Source organism: Lygodium microphyllum, chromosome 30 (genome assembly GCF_053477565.2).
Source record: "Lygodium microphyllum isolate KBCC chromosome 30, Lygodium_microphyllum_v1.1.10, whole genome shotgun sequence".
NCBI lineage: Eukaryota > Viridiplantae > Streptophyta > Polypodiopsida > Schizaeales > Lygodiaceae > Lygodium > Lygodium microphyllum.
In genome coordinates, this window is record NC_141164.1 from 86,807,054 (window position 1) to 86,825,354 (window position 18,301).

Below are 18,301 nucleotides of genomic sequence, written 5' to 3' on the forward strand. Positions count from 1 at the left end.
CTCTTCATTTTAAGTAGATGGTGGATTTAGTCATGATCCATATAGGTCTTTGTTTGGTAAATGAGATATCTTGTACTTGCATGTGAAGACTTGACTAATCAAGTGGAAGGGAGATCTCTACGTACCAAGACAACAAATGTATGTGTGTAATTTTCTCTTAAAAGAGATCTTTTGTCAATATGGCTATGTGGAAAATTTTGCAGTAGATCGGTGTGAATTGGATGCAGATGAAGCCCATGGTTTCTTTTCATGGTTGGAGATAAATCTTGATTTAACTTTAGCTTATAAACCTGAAGAAAATGGAAAAATTGAAAAGAGTCACCCACCTATTGTGAAGGCATTGGTAAAAGCATGTGGAGAGAAGGTAAAAGAGTGGCCACAATTGCTCCCTTATGCTTTGTGGACTGACAAAACAACTCATAGTGCTCTTACAAGATATATGCCTGTTGAATTGATGTATGGTCAAAAACCTATCATGTTGATAGAAGAGATGAAATTCACATGGAGTGTGCTACATTGGAAAGAGAAGTTGAACCAAGAGGAGTTGTTGGCCTTACATATTAGATAGTTGGAAAGAAAGTCAAAAGACATAGAGGTAGCAGTTACAACGTTAAGGGCAGCAGCAAGAATATAGAACAAGAAATGGTTTGACAAAAGACATAGATTGAGGCCAAGAACCATACAAGATGGAGATTGGGTGCTAGTTTATGATAGCAATTTGGACAACCAGCATAGTGCCATGCGTAAAGTCTCCAAACGATGGTTCGAACCCTATGTGGTAAGGCAGGTGTTTGATAATGCTACTTATGCACTAAATGAGCTAGATGGAATAGCCATAAAACTTTCGATAGCAAGGAAAAGAATCAAATTATTCAATAGGTGGGAATCTACTACCTATGAGTTGCCAGAACTAGAAGGAAATAGTGGCCATGATACAAGGGCTAGCATCTAGGAGGATATGGAAGATGAAGAAGCAAAGGATATGGTTGCAAAGGATGAGGAGGACTCAAAAATCTAGTGACAACTAGGACTTGTTGTTGGCACATACCTAAGGATGTGTAGATTTAGAGAGGGTGGATATCATGCCACTATATGTAGATATAGTGTGAAAAACCTTGGAGTACATCATCATCCAACTTTCATATTAATCTAGAGAGTCAATATCATATTAGTCAATAGTGTTAGTATCCATAGTTTGGATAGTTCCAAAATACAGGATTTTTAGACAAGTTTAGCTTATTTTTGATATTTTGGATATTCTTTCTTATAAATATCTTTAAAAAGTACAGAAAACTTCTAGAATAGGATAAAATGCAAAAAGCAAGTGGCTTTTCAACCAATTTTGGAGATCTCATGCAAAAAGAGGGGCTTCTAAGTTCGTATAGCACACAATCTCAGTTTTTTAGGCAGCAAACAACACTCCAAGAACGAGGAGAAGAATAAGGAGCGATCTGGGAGAATTCTAGCAAGTGTCATGAGGTTTTACTCCCCTTTCAGAGCCAATGGAAAAATTAACCTTACCATTTGAGAAGCAAAGAAGAAGCTAGTGTTTGGTGCGTGTTTTTGGTCTACTAGGGAGATTTAGGAGATCTAATGCTTGGAGATTGCTTCCGAGTAGTCCCAGACAGAGATTTTGTTTATCTTCTCGAGTTCTATCAATACATAGTGCTTTAAATCATTGAGATTTTTCTTTATCTTGTGTACCTTTTTTCTATTCTTTTTCTTATCTTCTATCTCATATTCTCTACTTCCTTCTCTCTTTGATGGATACGACCTTTCGACTAAAACCCCTTTGCAATGCCCAGAAAGGATAGGTGTCTCCATTAACCTTCCACCCAAGACGAAAAGTATTTTTCTTTTAGGAATGTGCCTCACGCTAACGGAGAACCATTCAAGGCACTCATCTTGTTAATGTGCACACAAGGTAGAACCATTTAAGGCGCTTATTCCCTCCTATAGTTGCCACCTAACAACAGTTGCATTGCTCCTTGGCACTATGGGCCTCCTTCTAGTGGCTATCGGGTATTTCGGTCCCCTTTGTCTTGAACCATTTCTTAGTGGCGTCTCTAAGGCTCGCCCCCCTTGGTGCACCTTCACACATTGGTATCCTCATATCTAGTAGCTACAAATTAAACTTTGAAAGCCTAAAGCTTTACACCCTCAGTTTTGTTGACTTGAGAGATGTTAGAAAGTAGAAGCCTAGTCACAAGAGTCCTCTCTAAGCTAGAAGAAGACAGTGGCCATCGAGTAGAGATGACGAAAAGATCCCATGTAAGATTTGAAATGACATATTAAAAAAAAAAACAAGCTCACATGCGGTCGCTATCCACACATTCAAGCTACTGGATGTCCATAACATGGATTGGGATTCATGCAATTTGTTTTTTTTTTAAAATTTCAAATTTCTATTACAAAGGTTTCTTCAAACTTCAATGCAATAAGAAGATATATCAAATTCCCTTCAAGTTTACCAAAAAGAACAAAAGGGCAAATTAAAAATGGCTACAATTTTTGTACCTCCAAACCATGCTTCCACCCATGACTCAAATTTGATATGTGATAACGAATTTTGTAACAAATTATCAAGCTTAGTTTTCTTTATTAATAGGCACTTGCATTGAATATGCGCATTTAATAAAAAAGTTTTATTTAATATGTATGGGTGAATGGTTGCTTGGACGGCATAACCTTATGATTGGGTGGGCTCAATTTGTTGGGTACCATTCCTTACAGATCGTTTTAATGTGAAAGCATATGGAGCATGTTTCATGGGAGGTGTCACCAATAGTGGAAATATTGGTGTCTATGAACCAAGTGCATGTCATCATGCCAAAGGCTCAACATATTTATATATGCAAGATTACTTAAGCTAAGCAAATGTTTGATTTAGAGATAGTCCCCTAAATAATGGTTCCTAATTATTCTTTTTAAGTATTCTAAAATTAGTCAAGGCGAAGTAGTTCATGATGGGCTTAACTTAGACCATATCCATAGTGATGCCACCTCCCTTCTAGGGTGTTTGCAGTGATCAAGGGATGGTGCATTATAAGTCCACTAACAAATCTTGTAAGGGGAAGGATGAAGTCTTAGCCATGATGTTTCCCACACTGATGTGACACTCATGTAGTTTTGTTTATCACAAGAATGATATTTCTTGTGTTGTTTGTTTTAGTGGAAAATTTAAAATAATATTGACGTTGATGTACCAAAATTTTTGTAAAATGGCACGAGTACTTGTTGTGGTCTTGATTTAGAAGCTTTGACACATCACATATTTGCATATTGATGGTCCAGTTTCAATAAGGATCATTTTTCCTTGAGAAATATGCATGCATGTGGCACTTAAAGGAGCGAGTGCTAGTCCCCTCCAAGCATTTCCTATACATCAATCAAGGGGGGTGCTATCCCCCTTGAAACATTGGCTATCGATCAGTTAAGGGCCAATTGGACATGCAAACACAACAAGATGCCAACCACTCTTGAGACATTGGCTATCGACCAATTAAGGGCCAAGTGGACATGTAAACACAAAATGATGTTAGCCACTCTCCAGAGATGACCTCATTAGCAAGGGTGGGGTCATTTCATAGGAATGTCCTTAAAAGGGCAAGAGTTATAAGGTCTTAGTGGACAATAGCATGGGGTTTTCCACAAGTGTCGAGTAGATGTGTCAATACTAGATCAACCCCTAGGACCACAACAATTCACCACTCAATGGTAGTGTCAATCGAGACCAAAAGCACGTCACAAAAAATAGTAACAACCTATGGGGGCTTCAACCATGCTTGATAAACTCATTGATCTTCTCCCCCATAGTGCACCCTTCTTTTGGCACATAGAGATAGATCCCTCACAATTTCATTGAAAATATCCAAGTATAGTGAACTTTGCAAGAAGCTTGGGTGCTCTAACATTGGAATGCTTACCCTAGTGATTAAGATTGTTTTGCAACCATTTAACTAGAGCATTAGGGACATGAAAGGACATCATTCCACCTATGTTTCTCATATGGCCAAATCCATATGGTGAACTTTGAGAGACCCATACTTCCAATCCATGCTAACAATATTGAATCGGTTTCTTTTCAGCTTCCTTGTGCCTTACAAATAGCCAAGACATGGTACAAGAAAATATAGGGCAATGATCGAAAGAGAGAGCTTGGAAGCTGAACATCTTTGGTAATATGCAAAGAATTGGAAGTATAAAGGAATGTTGAGTCATTCCCATGTGGCTGGTGCCCATCCACATTGATTAGACTGTGATCGTAAATCTACAGGAGATATAAGGAGCTTTCCATGTTGTACAACTGCCACTTAGGCCGTTTCCCATCTTTGATTACAAAATCAGGTGAAATTTCTGTGCAGCCATGAGTGAATGTAAATCTCAGTTACAAAATCAACACCAAATTTTGTGCACTCAACGGGGCTGAAGATCACATCATGGCAGCTCCTTCTTCTTCTTCGTTGCTCGGATGAAACCTGCCGTTGGCCACCTTCTCAATCAGAGCCTCCACTGTGACGTCAAACGCATCCTTCATCTCCAGTAATTGCGACCTTGGATCAGCATAGATTAACCTTGGGATTAAGCTAATCACTTGCTCTCTCAGACGTTTCACCTCCTGGGGTGGTATGCTTCTCAGGACATGTTCAATCACTACCTTCTTCTTCTTCACATCCTCATCCCGTATAAACACAGAGTAAGCACTGTGGCTCCGGGGCAGATGCCACACGTATTGAGAATAAGCAGAGTGTGGGTTGAAGAGCACAGGGATGCATCCAGCCACCATTGAATCAAACAGAGACCTTCTGGTGTAAGAATCCCCCTGGGGCTGCAAGCAAAACACACTCCCTTCAAACAATCTCATCACACTGAGGGGGGAATGGCACTTGCTAGCTCCTCTATCACACTCCAGGAGACTGCAGGATGAGGACTGCTTGCATTGTTGGATGATCTCCCCCCTGATGGAGTCCTCTCTCTCTTCTCTAGGGGCTCCTGCAAAGGAGAAGAGAGAGGGCCTGGGGAGGGCTCGCATCCGGTCTTGCCAGGCGACCACATCCGCGTCGGACGATGGGTGGAAGTATGTGGGATAAGGGATGGCATAGTCATTGGAGTGCCATGGGCTCTTCTCAATCAGCAAGGTGGACATGTTCCTTACTGCGGGGAGGAGCAAGAGGTTGTTGCCCCAATCAGCCTCCTCCTGTGTCAGCCTCCTGAAGTCCCATGTCATCCTTCCACACACCATGAAGTGGTTCCTCCCCCCACCTGATGCTGCCCACTCTGGCTGACCCTGCAGCCACCTTGCCAGCGCATGGGGCAGCGCATCCCGCGCAGACACATTTGTGCCCCATAGGTTCCTTGATACGTCCAGCCCTGCATAGAAAGGCACATACACCAGGGTGGCCTTGCTGGAATCCTGTGTCAAGCACCTGTACTGCTTCATCCTGTTATGGAAGATCACATCCAGAGCAAATTGGTTTGTAGCAAACCACCCATTTTCTGATACAATAGGGGCATTAATATGGGGTTCGCTAGGGCCTTTTTGATCATGACGATGAAGTTTGGGCCCAAGGCCATAATTGGAGAGAACCTTGCACATGTCAGCCCATGGGCTGAGGTCCTGACACCTTGCCAGAAGGTCTTGGTTGAAGGCAGGAGGAAGCTTGTGGACATAGACATATTTGCCATGGCAATCATCATCATGTGGCAAAGATGTTGCTGGGTACTTGGCATGTGGAAGCTGCTGCAGATTGCTGCTGCTTCTGGAGATCAGATGCTTGCTGGCACTTGCAGTGGAGAAGGTGAGAGAATTAGAGGATGGGTAAGAAAATTGTTGTCTGTCCTGATGATGATGAATATGATTAGGGGGTGTGGTTGTGGAGGAGAAATGGAAGAGGCAATGCAAGCACCAGAGGCCAATCATCACAGCCAATGCCAGACAGCGATTTCTGGAGCCATAATTAGGCTTCGGACTAGCACTCTTAAGCATTTTCCTGTAAAGGAAAATATGGGAGGGAGAGAGAGAGAGAGAGAGAGAGAGAGAGAGAGAGAATCTGATCAAGGTTCAAGGATTTGTGTACTGATACAAATGGCACCTGCCACATACCATCCAAAACAGGTGACCAATGGATCATACAGACAATACTTGTGAGCACGGACAATCAATCAACCTGACGCTCCTGGGCATGAATACATGATGTAAGGCTTGCAGCCTGATGAATTATCAAGCTCTCTGATGAAACCCTGATAAGATTTTAATGGCTTCCATTACTCAACTAATCATCAGCACCAAAGGACTGCTCACTGATGGCTCAGGAGTTTAATTAATCACAAGGGATCTGATCGATCCGCAGAACAAATACAATCGCCAGATCCAGGCTTCCAGATTCATTTCACCAACTTTATGCATCTTGTCAAAAAACCAAGGCTTCTTGACCCGGGATCCTCATCACATCAAGGACATTTTCTTGTTCGACCAATTCAATTATTACATATATAAATATATGTATATATTTAAAGGTAGGTGCTCAACGTTAAACAAAATGGAAGATGGAAACAAGGGTCCCCTTTTGCCTAAGACCTCTTAGGTCCATCACCAACACCCACACGCAAGGGACTTCATTTAATATATTAGCCTAGCCTTCTCACCTATATCTTTTCATGATTCCTCCAAAGCTTGAAAGTAGCCTCATGAAATCTAAGGGTTCCTTTGTACAACTCCGCGACAAACACTATTGGAATACCTATTCCTTTCACTTGCATTCACACCCCTCTACCCAAACCCTTTGTATAGGTGCTTGAGCTCATTTTAGGACCCTTAGTACTGAAAGTGCATTTTGAAAGGGTCTTTCCATATATACCTTCGTTTTCCCTTGCATTTAACCACCCAAAATATTGTAAGCATGCAATCCTTATGTATTTTGTTAGGCAACATAATTTAAACGTATCAATCCAATTGGCTTATGTTCCCTGAAGAAGAAAAGTCACAAGAGAAGAAAACCTTACAAACAATCATGCATAATGGAAAAAAGTTGTTTTTTGTTGCTCAATAATACTCAAAATGCACAGCATTGAGGTAGTCAACCAGTCCAAATCTATGTGGGATCTCAAAACCATAACCAAGGCAAGAACGTGTACCTTCTACATGGTGCATAGAATGAGTTGAAGCTCTCTTCCATATGGTGAAAACTAAAACATGATTTAAAAAATACCATTCCCTGATAGAAGATGGCCGATATATACTCATTGCCTAGCCCTAATGAAAAACCCATAAAGTAATTCTAATGTAGTTTAGATGGCCCCAAAATTGATTCAATTTCAAGGAAGCTTATGAAGTGTAGTATACTACTTCATGGCAAACCAACCTTGCCTAAAAGATTATCAAAATCTAGACTAGTCTTGTAGAATCAAATAGATGATCACATCATGTGTGTACATCAAAATGGTAAGTACTTGATGCAAAATGCCTAGATAAAGAACAAAAATGCAAGTAGGAGATGATCCAAGTCGCCAATGAAGGCCATCCATGTGAAAGTCCTCCTAGAGCAAGTGTGAATGCAATGATGTGTCAATATTTCTAATGAATGATCTGTCAATATGTCCAACATAACCGTGTGGATCAAAAGCAATGTGCCCATTTTTATTTAACACTAAACACGACAAACGATTTGCCTAGTAAGGAGATACATCCATTGAAATAAACCTATGACTTTATCATATGAGGCATGCCCTTGAGATCAACATGGAAGGTTCAAGGTGCGAATGATAGTCCTCTATAATAATTAGTTTACTAATAAATCTCATTTACTTAAAATATATGCCAAATATCCTTACTTCAATACAGCATATATTAACTTTTATATTTATTTTACTTAAAACCGGTTTTTGAAATTAACTTTAATATGTACTTATTTAAATTATAGCTTAAATTTTGTGATATCTCGGCCCCTCCCAACATGTGAAAGGGACTTAGGGGAGGGGAGGGGAGTAATTTAAAACTTTAAATTTAAGAAACAATTTAAAGCCTACCTTTACACCTATCGGCTCGGCGTCGATCGCCGCCATCACCTACACGCTGCCTTCGTACTCCCGTCACGCCGCCAAGCAACTGCTGCTATGCTCCACTTCACCATTGCCATCATTCCGCCAGCTCCGCAAGATTTGCCAGCCATCAATATACACTCAATAGGTCTCGACGATAACGAGAAGCTTCGCTAATAATTAACGATAGTGGAGATTGCCGAGAGGAAAGTAGATCACGAAAGTTTCCAAGCTCCCATCAAAGGCCCCTTCTGGATCCCCCTCTCCGTCAAAACCCAAGTGCCTTTCCTCGGCCTCTTCCCATACTCCGCAACCAAGGAAGCAGCTTCTACAGCCGCATTGCATCCATTGTCTCATTACTCTCCATCGATAATCCTTCAAGATTGCCGAAGCTTAGGGAGCGCCGTTGCATGAAGCCGAACCTCTTTTCCAATCAATGGCACTCAAGATAAGAAGCTTGGGAACTATTAGTGCGGTAGTGGGCATAGTAGCAAGCATTGACAACGCACCAATTCTACCAAACCAATCTTCTATGCTTCTATTGTGTATAAACCTTTCTAATGGAAATGAGTGTTTTGATGCTCATTTCAGAACGACAAAAGTGTTATCACTTAAAAAGAATTTTAATTTATGAAGCTTCCCTTACAAAGCCCAACTTAGATTCACCAAATAAATCAATTATTAGGACATTGTACCTCTAGTTAGACTAGATATATTATCTTCAAGCATTATGTAAATCTTCATAACAAAAACTTGGGATTGTGTTTATCTCTTTCTCAAGAAAAATACCTTATTCACAATGCATACATTTAGAATAACTATTCTGTTGGGATATTCATAAAGAGTAGAAAGCCAATGATTAAGGGGCAAACCTCTTTCATGGGTAAATCATATTACATGATAGGGGGCCAATAGAGTAACAAGACCCAAATGCAATTCCCCTAATGAGAGTCGCATAAGGTTCTAAAAAAACCATGGTAAACTACCTTATTCAAGGGATAGCTGACACTACAAGAGAAAGGCCCTATACACGCGCATTGTACACGTGAAATAGCGGGCGCATTTATCAGCGTGTCTATTGGCGCTAGTATATAGACGTGAAGAACACATCTATATACCCGCGTTTTTAAACGCGCTTATGAATGCGAAAATAAACGCACAAATTTTTCATTTCTCATAAAGTCCCTAAATATGATCAAACATCTTAACAACTAGTATTTTTTAGAATACATTACCAACTTTACTTCTTCCTGAGTATTACAAATATACATCCAATCATTCAAAGCTAATTATATGCTACAATGAGTGATCAATCTCATCTTTAATGAGATCGGCCCTTGCTAGACTATCTACCTCTAGGTCTATGTTACCAATAGGCAATGAAACAAACAAGTCTATCCCACTGTTAGATGTATTGCTATGCTCAATTTCTTCATCATCTGCAACCATATTGTTATCCTCTTCTGTACTTCCTTGAACATCCTCGCGGGGATCATCTTGCAGCACTGCATCATGTATATCATCGATCATGGCATCATCATGTACATCATCATTGATTGTTGGATTGTCATCAACTATCTCTATGTTGGTAGCATTGCCATATATTGGTTTTGAACGATTAGATATGGAGATGACGTGCCACCATCGGTTATTGTTTACCATTGGGTGATATACAACCTGCATTTAAAAAATAAAAAGTAAGCAACTTAGATATTTATTGTATTTTGAGAATGTATCAAGAAGTAATATATATGAAAATAAATAGCTTCTAATATACCTGCTTGCATTGTTGAGGTAGTACGAATGTGTCATTCTTGCCTTGGTGAAATTTTGTAGAGTCAATCACTACAAAACCACTTGGATGACATCTAATTGTGTAATGCTCACCCGTTGTTACTACTTCTTTAAACCACTTCACATCTAGTACATATATAAAAAATCGCCTAAAGTCAAGCTTCAAAATATCTTGGATCAAGCCATAATAACCTTCCATGGTGCATTGGTATCCTGAACGTTTGCAAGGATACTACAATCCTGGGTATTTCTCGTATCATCTATACGTTGAGTTCAAAAATGTTTGCCTTTACACAAAATAGCATTAAACAATGTGCACTACTAGTACATTGTTGAGATCATATTAATGATTTAGTTAAAGATGAAATATATAAGATTATTATATCATATATAACTAAAGATAATTTAATTATAAGTATGTCTCACCTTTGATAAGCAACCTCGTGCATATTCCCACTCCTCTTGGGATATATCCATCGCCTCCTCTTTTTCCATCTTCTCCATTTCTTCATGTAGCCAATCTATATCAATATGATGTGGAAGCGCACTTAAATATTCTGGATATGGGACATTACGTCCATGTCTAGCACGAAATGCTTGTCTTTCACTTACTCTTCTTGCCCTTGCTTCTTTATATAGTGTCACCCATTTGCTCATTACTTCGCTGTTAAGCACACAAAATACATTTAACTTACGAAGTTCCTCTTTCATTAGCACTTTACTCCTTCCTTTTCCTTGAGGTATTATAGAGATCATCCTCAAATCTTCATCATCTTTCCATAGTCGTGGTAAAGAGGGGTCCACTTTAGTAAGATATTTAGAGATTTGTACGAGGGATGATTGCACTAACGAACCCTCAGCCATGCTTCCCTTGGGCCGTGCATTTTTCCTTACAAAATCGTTTAGGGTTTTCATAAAGCACTCTAGAAAAAACATTCACCTTGCATGAACTACCCCACAAATTGCGATTCTATCAATCAGATATACGAGTAAGTGTACTTGAGTAGTCAAAATGGAGCAAGGAAAAGTTTCATCCACCAAAAAAACCACCTCAATTGGACAATACTCGAGCCTCTTGCAACGTATTTGGATTGATTTCCTTCAAACTCACAAATCTACCAACATGCAATTGAGAACGATGATTAGTTTTGTCCATAAATTCAATCAGGTTTACTACGTGATGTACGTAATATGTAAACTAAAAAATATGTATAATGTATACATACCTCGCGAGCTCACCCATCTTGTAAATGATCACGCACATCTTTCGAAACACAATGGGATATGCTAGTAGGAAGGATGAACTGTATGTAAATATTCATACATTGTTAATTAGTCTACATAGTTACTCCACTAATTAATATATTTATGGCTATGAAAATCCTTACCTGAATCATTTTGTGCCAATTGTGAGACTTCAAACCGGATAGTTGCTCCACACCTCTTTTCTTTTTCTTTATGAAGGCTCCCTTGAGGTATCTCATATATCCTGTGGGAGTTTGAAAGCTACATATCTGCTGCTTCACCATCTTTTCCCTCGGTCTTCGACAACATCCAAGGTGCATACAGTAACTCGATCTTTTCTCTGGGTCTGATGCGTGGGCAAGCTCGTCTCATATATCCAATGCTACGTAAATCCTCCCTTACATTGACAGAATCACGAGCCTCGATTAAGTGATCCCATAATGTAGAGGCAACATTCTTGAATATATGCATGGGGTCCATCTTGAGTTCAGTCCAATATGGGAGACGAAAAAATATAGAGAATCTAAGGAACAAACAATATATTATTTCTCGTTCTCATAATGGAGTGTATTTTAAAGACAAACAAAAGAAGTAAACTAGTTACCGACTCATGCCGAGTGGAGGATGATCATTGGAGTGTGTCCAAGTGTCCTTCCAATCTCGAATGGTCAGAGATTGTGGAGTTCTTCTATTAGTGGGGGGTGCATATTTGGGGTGGTCAATAGGAAGAAAACGATGATGATTGTCATAGATAACCTTCTTCAAGCGTGTCGGTCTAGAAGAAACCAGAGAGGGACCGCAAATTGGACATGCATGATATCCTGATGTAGTTAAACCTGTAGAAACAAGTGGGTTAATGATGACATATATTTGATTAAGGGTAAGAATGAATAAAATAGAGTACGCAACTACCTGAATACTCTCCATAGCCTGGAAAGTCATGCATGGTCCATAACAACATGCCCCTTAAAGTGAAATCTCTAGAGGACAATGATGCACTCACATCTTGCACCTCAAAACCTCTCCATAGCATTTCTAGCTCCTTGATCAAAGGCTCTAAGTAAACGTCCATGTTTTTTACTTTGTGTTTTTTAGGAATCAAAAGGGACAACATTACATATCCTTTTTTTATTGCCATGGACGGAGGGATATTATAGTCCACCAATACCACTGGCCATACACTATATGAGGTGCTTTTGATGCCAAATGGATTTATTCCATCTAATCCTAGACCAAATCTCAAATTTCTGGGCTCTTCTTTGAAAGTAGGCCACAAATTGTCTACGTGTTGCCAGGCTGGTGTGTCTGAAGGAATTCTCCATTTTCCATCACTTGAATGGTGACTAGCATGCCATGACATGAGTCTCGCAACAGATTCACACTTAAACATAAGTTGAATATGCGGAATAATAGGAAAATATCGCAAAACCTTACGAGGCATATCCATTGATTTCATCTCCTGGTTGTATCTTGGTTCACTACAAATAGGACATTGTCCTACAGATGCATGATCTCCACGAAACAAGATACAATCATTGACACATGCATAGATTTTAACGTAATCGAGACCTCCAAGAGATGTCAAGAAATGCCTTGCTTGCTCCCTTCTAGTTGGTAATTTATTTCCATTTGAAAGAATTTGTGACAATAACTTGCATATATTATGCAAACAGAGTTAACAAACCGCGGATATTGTCGAGAAGCATTTATGAATTAATATCAAATGATACATACTTCAATAATGCATTCAAGCTAGCATTACTCCATCCATAAATGGTTTTTAAGTTCAGTATATCGAGAGATGCACGTAGAACGAAGTATGTGCAACCTTCGTACAATGGAGTTTTCGACGCTATGTGTAGCGGGTCATTTGTCTCTCTAGTGGCGCCCTCCCCCCGAACCTCATGCGAAAATAAATCGTGCACCATGTTGTCCAAAATCTCTTCCTCCAAAACTTGATGGGGCATTTGAAGAGGGATGATATCATCGTCATTAGTCTCTACTCTTCTTGAGGACTCTACCTCCTCGCGTCAACGCTTCGCAACCTCTCGACGCCCTGGAGGGACCATTTGAGGATGTGGTACCGCATCCTGCTCAATAAAAAAAGAGAGGTTTTGTTTAATGGTGAAGACGCAACATAGACCAATAATATTTGTGCAAATAAAGTAGTAAAAATTACTGGGTCTTTTTATTGGTCCCACTCTCCGTATATGTTGAGGTGTGACATTGTGATTCAACGTGCTCGAAAAAAACATCCTCGACAACGATCACACATACAATTGATTTTCCGTCGTAGCCAAGCGTCTCGATTGTGAAGATGCAATGTCTTGTCCTCATTGGAGGATGACTCAGAATATTCCATACTAGTAGAAGATGACGACATAATTACACCTAAATCATAAGGATTCTCTAAATATTTTGATACTTACAACATGAAGACAAACATTTTGATATTGAAAGACTAGGAAAGTCATGTTAATCCAAAAATAACCGCAAGCTAGCATTTTAATAAGTTTAATTGTAATTACACGTCTATCAGCATGTGTAATATGTTTTATTTGCGCATATAGACGCGCAATTACACGCTCTTACAGATGCACCACATGAATATAATTTTTTTTAAAAAAAAGTTGTGGCTTTCTTTTCAAACAAGTGCTTTCATGCATTTTTTGCGTGTTTTCTACAGTTCGAGCTCGATATCACTAATCATGTCTATCTATCACTTCATGAAGACAATGAGGGAAGGAAATAAGAGTAAAAAGAGGAGGAAGGAAGAGCCAAAGAGTAAAGAATAAGACCCAAACAACAAAGAAAAGAAGAAGAATCAAGCAACCTACCAAGGGAAGGGAGAAGGAGGACAAAGAGCTTGCAACCTAGCCGCCACCCATCGGAACAAGCAAAGAAGGTGAGTTCTTCTTCTCTCTCTCAATCTTCTTTACTTTCTCTTTGTCTGTTTGTCTCTCTCTCTCTCTTTACATGCTTTAGACAATCTATGGAGGTTTTTTGCATGTTTTTTATAACAATTTTAAAAAATATGGTCCGACTTTGCGCGTTTGTAGGCGCGTCTAGCTGACAGTCTAGACGCGTTTTTAGATGCATATATAGATGCGCTAACAGATGTGGGTATAGACACGGATATAGACACGGGTATAGACGCAATGTGTAATATGTTTTATTTGCACAGGGTAGTAATGGATTTTTACTTGTGTGGATGTGGAATCCTGGATCTTTCAGCACTGATCCTAAGTTGGAACACATAAATAACACGTTAGCGGAGTTTTCTAGAGGTGTTAGTAGTTTTTTTAGAGGTTTTCCGAACAAGGAGTAATTCATGGGGGAGATAACCAGTTATCTTGGTTTCCCTCCCACTACAGAGGAGGTTTTTAGTCTCATGTCTGGGACATCTATTTAATCTTTGCCTAGCACTGCCGCACAAATACCAAACCTTGGCACACCAAACCTTGGTACACCTCTACTAATATGTACTCCGCGCACTATGCATACACACAGATCAACTGATGCATAGGGATCAGCTGAAGTGCATGGATCGGCCGAAGCACGTGCATCTGCAGAAGCATGTGCATCGAGTGAGGTAGAGGGTAGTGCCCATCGAGGGAGGAGGGAGAGTCATGCGGGAGGACGAGGAGGTCGAGGGCTTTGTGGGGGTTGCGTAGGAGGTGGCTCTCGATCACCCTCACTGGGAAATGAGAGAGGTGAGCCTCCACAAATATACTACTCTGTCACAAATGTTGGTGGTATCTTGCATAACCTTTAGGGGAGGGAAGTGATAGCCTACTTGAGGAGTGTCGTGCATGCCACATACAAAGATTGTATGATTCCCTTCAAGGACAAAAAAAGTGGTTTGTAGGAAGAGGAGCTATGGGAAGTATATAGAAGATACCCTAATCTCAAGAATTCACGATTCTCAGATGATTGGGGATGGTCAAAGTGAGAGACGCACTTCATAACAAGAGGTCTCACCTTATGACTCGCTCCAAGGAGTCACTACGAAGACAAGAGCAAGGGCGCCCTGGATATGGCCAACCACCCAATTGCCACCGCAGGGAGTGAAAAGAGGCCAAGAAGAGGGTAACAGAGAAAAGGACAAGTCGCCAGTATGCAGAGGCGCGACGTATCCAGATGGCAACCATGGGATCGTCGCATTATGGATCGGATGGCAGAGAGTCATGGGAGACTGAGTTTGTAAGTATTATTTGATTTCTTTTTTTAAAATTAAAATTTATAATTTTTTTCAATTCATTATGTAGTGTATTCTAATACGTTGTATATTAAAATTGTTTTGTAGTATCATATCGTTGGTAGGATGCCTACTCCTAAAGAGGTAGGCTACCATCGAGGTCATAATAGGGCGTCCACTTAGTAGCATTTCTATGAGGAGGGACTAATAATGGAGGAGCAATATAATCGTGACATGAGGATTCCACAGCTAGAAGAGGTATGTTTTATTTTTTTACATGAAAAGTATAGGTAACTCTAATTTAATGTTTGTAATGGTATTTATATACCTTAATCCTTTGTGTAGGCGAACCCTGATGCAATTGAGGATAGCAAAGGGGGGACTAGCAATAGCGGTGGCGGCACCGGCACCGGCACCGGCACCGGCAGTAGTGGTGGTAGTGATGATGATGCTTCTTCTGAGGAGATGTAGAGGAGCCCGTGCATGCATGCCTCCCCTTGGCCTTGTAGTTTTCATTTTTGATATGTATTACTTTCAGCTAGTGCTTGTGACCATGACCATGCTTGAGGTCATAAGCACTAGAACTCGTCATGTAAAATCGTTTTATCTTTATATATGAAATTTCGTGTTCTACATTGTTTTGTTTTCAGTACAAAAATCTTTGAAATATATACAAATGTTTTAGCACAGTATGCTCATCATGTGTTATTATCAATATGTGGACTTTGGCTCTCCACATTCTTTCGCTTTTAGTATAATAATATTTCTCTATTTTCCCTAAGCATATAATTTGATGGGGGAAAAAACCAAAGAAAGCCACATGCTCTCTAGTTTTTTTTTTCATACCTCTGTTTTGCGCGTCTATCCACGCGTCTATATTGCAGGAAAAATGCGCGTTTATAATTGTCAAAAAATTACAGAGTACACGCCTTTTTAGATGCACGGTTACACATCCCTATAGACGCACAATATGAATATATCTACTTTTTTATAAATATGATTATATATTTATCAAGGGCGTCAATAGACGTGTCTATATTTGTGTCTGTTTTTGCAACTATATGCACGTATGATCGCTCAAGATCCATCAATCAAAGGATTGAACCTTTAGAAGCTTGAAAGATCACAAGCGTATAACCCAAACTAGAAAAACATTTTGAATATAAAGAGGCTCAAAGAATGCAATTAAGATAAAATAAGAAAAACATAAGCAAGAATCTTAGTTCTCCAATAATGTTGGAAAAAGTTCATGACATGGAAACCTATTAGAATTCCCAACCGAAACAGTAAATCTAAGAATTGCTATAGGGATTGCCTACTAGGGAAAATTCCCCTTTAAATTGTGCATTTAAGGACTAATTGATGTACCACACTATAAGGATATAGGCGTATAGCGACAGCAATTTCTAACGCAAATTAGCAGGGTCACTATGTCCATTGCAAATGAGACACAAATAGCGATAGTACTCAGATGAAAAAAAGTGGGCCGAAACCCGAGCGCGTCATTTTGCACGAACGAACGAAAGAGAGAGCGAAAGGGAGAGCAAACTGCATCTTGCGTTTGAGAGGGAGAGGGAGAGAAAGAGAGAAAGAAGGAGAAGGAGAGCTTCTCGCCACTGTCGCCGCCGTTGTTTGCGAAGAAGAGGAGGAAGTGTACGGATGGCGAAGAGGAGCCGCCGAATCCATCCTTGGGCCTTTGTGGTGAACATAATAGAGAAAGAGAGAAAGAGAGAGGGAGAGAGGGAGAGAGGAGAATAAATGAATTAAAAACAAGAGGGTAAGATCATGTTCTTTAATTTCTTCTTTTTTTGTTTGTAGTAGTAGTAGTAGTAGTTCTTTAATTTCTTCTTTTCTTTTTTGTAGTGGTAGTAGTAGTAGTGGTGGTAGCAGTAATAGTTCTTTAATTTATTTTTTCCTTTTTTTTTGTAGTAGTAGTAGTTCTTTAATTTATTCTTTAAATCTTGTTTTTTGTAGTAGTAGTGGTAGTAGTAGTTGTTGTTGTTTTATTTCTTCTTTTCTTTTTTCTTGTTTGTTATTGTTGAGGTAGTAGTGGTAGTGGTACACTACAAGGATACATGCGTATAGCAACGGTGATTTTTGACGTAAATTAATAGTGTCACTATTTGCATTGCATTTGCGACACAAATAGCAACACAAATAGTGATGGTACTTAGGTGAAAAAACGCAAGTCGAAACCTGAGCGTGTCATTTTGCACGAATGAAAGAGAGAGCGAAAGGGAGAGCGAACTACATCTTGCGTTTAAGAGGGAGAGGAAGAGAAACAAAGAAAGAGGGAGAAGGAAAGCTTCTCACCACCGCTGCCGCCATTTGCAAAGAAGAGGAGGAAGTGTACGGAGGGCGAAGAGGAGCCGTCGAATCCATCCTCCAGCCTTTGTGGTGACTGCATTATTTCCTCTTACTTTTTTTTATTTTTTCTCCTTTTTTTTCTTGTTTTTGTTAAAAATCATTTGTATTGAGAGAGAAAGAGAGGAAATGAGAAAGGGAGAGGAAGAGAGAAAAGGAAAGAAGGAATGAGAGAGAGAGGGAAAAACATTAAACATAATAGAGAAAGAGAGAAAGAGAGAGGGAGGGAGGGAGGAGAATGAATAAATAAAAAACTAAGAGAGGGTAAAATCATGTTCTTTAATTTCTTATTTTCTTATTTATAGTAGTAAAAGTAGTAGTAGTAGTTCTTTAATTTCTTCTTTGCTTGTTTGTAGTGGTAGTAGTAGTAGTTCTTTAATTTCTTATTTTCTTGTTTGTAGTAGTAGTGGTGGTTCTTTAATTTATTCTTTTTTTATTTTTTGTAGTAGTGGTAGTAGTAAGAGTTCTTTAATTTATTCTTTAAATCTTGTTTTTTGTAGTAGTAGTGGTAGTAGTAGTTGTTGTTTTATTTCTTCTTTTCTTTTTTTCTTGTTTGTTGTTGTTGTGGTAGTGGTAGTAGTAGTGGTAGTAATAGTGGTAGTGGTACACTACAAGGATACATACATATAGCAATGGTGATTTTTGACGTAAATTAGCAGTGTC

At 39.5% G+C, this 18,301-nt stretch overlaps 1 protein-coding gene across 1 annotated transcript; it reads right to left on the bottom strand.

The window, feature by feature from the left end:
- Positions 1–3,874: 3,874 nt before the first annotated feature.
- Positions 3,875–6,430, bottom strand: LOC148010077 (xyloglucan galactosyltransferase KATAMARI1 homolog). Its single transcript, XM_087672626.1, has one exon. The coding sequence runs from the start codon at positions 5,984–5,986 to the stop codon at positions 4,433–4,435; it is 1,554 nt and encodes a 517-aa protein (XP_087528752.1). The 5' UTR covers positions 5,987–6,430; the 3' UTR covers positions 3,875–4,432.
- Positions 6,431–18,301: the final 11,871 nt, after the last annotated feature.

Excerpts from the sequence above, each read along its gene's own strand:
- LOC148010077 (XM_087672626.1), bottom strand. The coding sequence starts at position 5,986 with ATGCTTAAGAGTGCTAGTCCGAAGCCTAATTATGGCTCCAGAAATCGC.